Source organism: Hipposideros armiger, unplaced genomic scaffold (genome assembly GCF_001890085.2).
Source record: "Hipposideros armiger isolate ML-2016 unplaced genomic scaffold, ASM189008v1 scaffold_479, whole genome shotgun sequence".
Classification (NCBI taxonomy): Eukaryota; Metazoa; Chordata; class Mammalia; order Chiroptera; family Hipposideridae; genus Hipposideros; species Hipposideros armiger.
In genome coordinates, this window is record NW_017731829.1 from 621,379 (window position 1) to 625,841 (window position 4,463).

At 44.5% G+C, this 4,463-nt stretch overlaps 1 protein-coding gene across 1 annotated transcript in view; it reads right to left on the reverse strand.

The window, feature by feature from the left end:
* Positions 1-4,463, reverse strand: part of AMFR (autocrine motility factor receptor) — a 36,487-nt gene that overhangs the window by 12,441 nt on the left and 19,583 nt on the right. Inside the window, exons 7-9 of the mRNA XM_019666819.1 lie at positions 1,724-1,857; positions 925-1,035; positions 203-393 (exon numbers count right to left, since the gene is read on the reverse strand). Coding sequence (XP_019522364.1) covers positions 203-393; positions 925-1,035; positions 1,724-1,857 — 436 coding nt within the window. The remainder of the gene's footprint in view (positions 1-202; positions 394-924; positions 1,036-1,723; positions 1,858-4,463) is intronic.

The following is a 4,463-nucleotide window of genomic DNA, read 5'->3' on the forward strand; positions in this document are numbered from 1 at the left end:
CATCAAACCGCTGTTGCTCAGAGCTCAAACTCTTGAGCGAGCTCTTAACCAACTGAGCCACTCGGCCGGCCCTTGAACATTTTCAATTACAACTGAAATATTACATTAAACGGGCCTGTACAGGGCAATTTATAATTAAAACAGCATCCCACTGGGGGAAAGAGCCCCTTGGGTATGGTTTTAGAGGTCAAAACCAACTAACCATCGAAGTGGAAGAAGTGATTGTGTTGGTTTAAGCGAGGTCTGCCTTCAGCTGCTGCTACAGGAACCAAATTCTCATCCAAGTTCTCTCCTTGATGGTCTTCCCTGACACGATTATTGTCGGCAATATTAAGGGACATTCTGCATGTTGGGCAGGAGGTGTCTTGTTCTAGCCAGGAACGAAGACAGGAGCTACCGAAAAGTGAAAAATAAGAGATCCTTAGCATGTTTTGTGAGAATTCACCAGCAGTACTACAAATGGATCAAATCTGTTGTCATTTTACTTTCTATTTACCACTAGTGAGGTTTCAATGTTGAGAAACATTTGCTGACATTACTTCTTTGCCCTACTTCACTCTCATGTATTTCTAGTATGTTCTGTGAGCATTAATTCATTAACATACATGGTCATCTGTCCAGCTCCTGGTCATGACCCTTCTTCAGTATGACTTTATCACTTTCCTTGTGTGTGAATCATCCCAAACCCTGGCCTATCACATCTTTGAATCTTCTACTCCACTAATTTATTCTCTCACTCTACTCTAGTCACCAACTAACATATGACAACCTCGGCCTGCTCTTCAAAAACCTGAAGAGCGCCACAGCCAGTCTGAGGTCATGCCCCCACTCCTCTGCTAGGATTAGTCTTGAGCTGCGGCACAGGCAGCTCCCACATGGCCTAGACAGCACTGTGGTCCCAGGGGCCCTTCCTGAAGCTCCTACTTGTGGAAAAGGTGTCCACAGGGCAGTTTCCTTGCAGCCTGCATGGAGTCCCAGCAGATGGCACAGTCATCGTTATTGACAGCCAGCTCCTCTGGAGTTGCAACTGCAAACCTGTAAAAACAAAACGTGCCAAGCGGGAATCAACTCCACAAACATATACTGAGCACCGCTTTACAGACTTCACCTTTTTAATAGCACAGGTACAGAGCAATTCAGCAAAAAATTTCCAACTGTCAAAAACATAAAACCTGCTTTCTCTTCGTAGCCCCTTAATGACCAAGGAAGGGACTTATACACAAAATCTTCGTCTTAACAATGGCTCCTGTTAGTGACAGCTTGAGGGATCATGTCTGGGCAAATCAGAGGTGTTAAGACCTCCCCGAGGGCCATTTAATAACACTGATGATAAAAATAACGATGCAATATATTGAGCACATACTATTGGGTTGTCAGAAAAGTCATGATGCATTTTTGCAACGAAAAACAGAAAAAATACATCATGACTTTTCTGACAACCCAATACATACCCAGTACTAGAATATTCTAAGTATATGACATGTATTATTCCACTGAATCTTCCCAACAGTTCCAGGAACACGGTTCTGCATCACCCTTAGACATGATGCAACTGGGTATGAAGCAAAGTGCACGGATGGCACGGCACTGAGGGAAACGGCACACCCAGGCCGTCTTAATCCAGAGCCCACATGCTTCAGTATTCAGTTACCAGTTCACAAAAGCAAGTTCTCGTATCATCGGGGACCCATTATTATTAAAGATCTAAAACATGCTGACTCACCTGGCTTCCATGTTCCCAACAACACGCAGGTAGTTCTTGTGCCGGCGGACCCGACGCTGGACCTCATGAAACAGGTAGCGCAGCTGCATGAAGATGACCAAGCTGGCCATGGACAGCCAGATGTTGCCAAACAGCTGACCAAAGGGAAAGAGGATAAAACACGCAATAAAATGAATGTCAACTTGCTAGTAAGGGGAGGTGTGCCCCAGAAATCTCGACTGTTGGTGATGGGGAACCGGAACAATCTCCCAGGGAGCAAATGCATGTACTTATCTCACTACCATCAACAGTGTACCTGCTCGTCTGCCTAGTCAGTCCATCACCAGTGATCTTTCCTGAGGAACTAGTCAGAAATGTAAGAGCTTTGTGCAAAAAGATGTCTATCCACAAAAATCATAAAAAAGAAAATCAGGAAATGAACAAAAGGCCCAGCAGGGGAATAGTTAGGTTGTAAACTCAAGTACATAATATTGCATAGTCACTAATTATATTTATTATAAAATATTGTTATATATTGTTTATTTTTTTAAAGATTTTTTATTGGGGAGTTGGGGGACAGGAACAACATTGGGAAATTGGGGAAGGGGAACGGACAAGTTGCTGTCCTTTTTTCAATCTAGTTGTGGAGGATGTCGCTTCACTGGCCCATGTTGGTATCACTGCGCTCTTCTTGGGTGAGGCAGCAGCTCACCGGCCATTGGACAGCCAATCATGGCAGCTCACAGCGGCTCATGAAAGCACATGCCAGCTGCCAACCAGCCCCACTGCAGCCTACGCCGTCACCAGCGACTCATGGCAGCCCAGCTCCAGGTCGAGCTGTTGTTCACCATCTTAGCTGTAGAGGGCGCAGTGTCACTGNAAACTACATACATGCTCCAGCTTTTCTTTCCCTGATGATTATTAATGTTCTTAAAGCAGTGGGTGGTCCTTACCATTGCATTCAGCTGGGAGTTGCTTGCCTGCGTGATGCCTAGAATGTTGGTGGTGTGCATCACTTCAACTGAAAAACTCGGCAGCCAGCTCGCAATCCGGGACCCTAGAGTGAACGAGAACGCAGCACACGTTTTAGAGACCATTCCCCGGGCCATTTCCTCTAAAGCTGGCCACTCCACGGTACCAGCTGGTAGTCACTGAGGACTTACTTTGTGCCAGGCCTTCTGCACATGAGCTTTGCGTGGATTAGCTCATTTAATCCTCACTAAAACCCCACCTGGTACCTGCTGGCATCATTCCCACTTTACTCTTCTCAGAGGTTTGACTCTAGTTCCCTTGGTCGTCGGCACCTTGCCCAAGATCTCACAATTTAATGATGGCAGCCAGGATTTGAAGCTAGAGAGTCAGGTTCCAGAACACTTTACCACCAGGCTTTCCTGCCTGCCGGTGGCCCTGGGTCCACACAGCTTCAATCCACTCTCTCGACCTTAAACGTAAGGAAGGTTTTCATGGCTCTAAAGCTGCTATTACAACAGATGAGCGTTTGCTTCTTTCTTTCACACTACACACAAATACTATTCATTTAGAGACATTTTCACAATTATTTTCATGAAGTATTTTTTCTCCTTAAAAATCTGATTTAAAGACCCTGGTTGTCTGATTCAAATTCATTTCAAAGAGTTCTATGACAGGCTTGTGGACTAATGACACCAAGAAGTCTGCTGCTTCTGCAATTTCTCTAAGAAAAAGAGATCCTAAGATATAATGCCAGCAAGTATTGGCTGTAAAACAACTCAGTATCAAGCCACACATTTAAGGGCAATTTTTCTTTCCTTCACAAAAAAGCACTGACGCGTAGAATACAAAAATGTTAAATGGCTGTCTCAAAGGTCTTACCCAACAAAATGTGCCCGTTAAAAAACTGGATACTTATTTCATATACTTACTATGAAGAAATAAAGTTGATTTTTCTATTTTGACCAAATTTTTAGTAGTAATTCATAAAACAGTAGATTATGGAGTCAGGACCCATGTTTAAGATCTGCTAGTATATTTCAGAAGTCTTACCTGGCAGAAGCCTTAATTAATAGCCACCAAAGCAGCCCCTCTGAGCCCTTCCAGCATCCTCGACCCAACCAGCCAAGCAGCCCTCATCGTCTCTTCTTAGAGACTGGACTCTACTTCCCTCGGTCCTTCCTATCAGGGATTTCACCAATGTGCTGCCACTCCCACCACGCTCTACCCTCGGAAATTCAAATCAGAGATTTAAACAGCACTCCTAACAGAATGCCAGGGGTTCCTGTTTTACAGTAAGTAGTATGAGCTCACAGAATTTAGTGGTATTGGAACTGATGAAATTCAACAACAGCTCAATGTAATATGAATTAAGGATGCTCAATCAGCCCGATACAGTACCCATGGCCTGAGAATTTTAGGTGTGGTTTTTATTCCGACTCCTTTTACCACTGCTGGAAGGCAGAATATTCCTATTTTATGGGCATACAAACCAGGTTCCAGCTCTGCTTCTGCCACTCACTGGAAAGGCTCCTCAATGGCCCTTGATCACGTGCTGAAGTACTACGCCAAGGCCGTAAACGATTACCAGCAGTTAATTATTAAGCTGATCACATGTGCCCCTTTCAGGCTGACTCAGTTTCACTACCTGCTCCCTGTTGCCCCTGCCTCCACCCGTTTCCACACAGAATCTGTTGGGTTGTCGGAAAAGTCATGACGCATTTTTGCAATCAAAAACATAGAAAAAATATGTCATGACTTTTCCGACAACCCAATAGCAAAATGCCTGGGA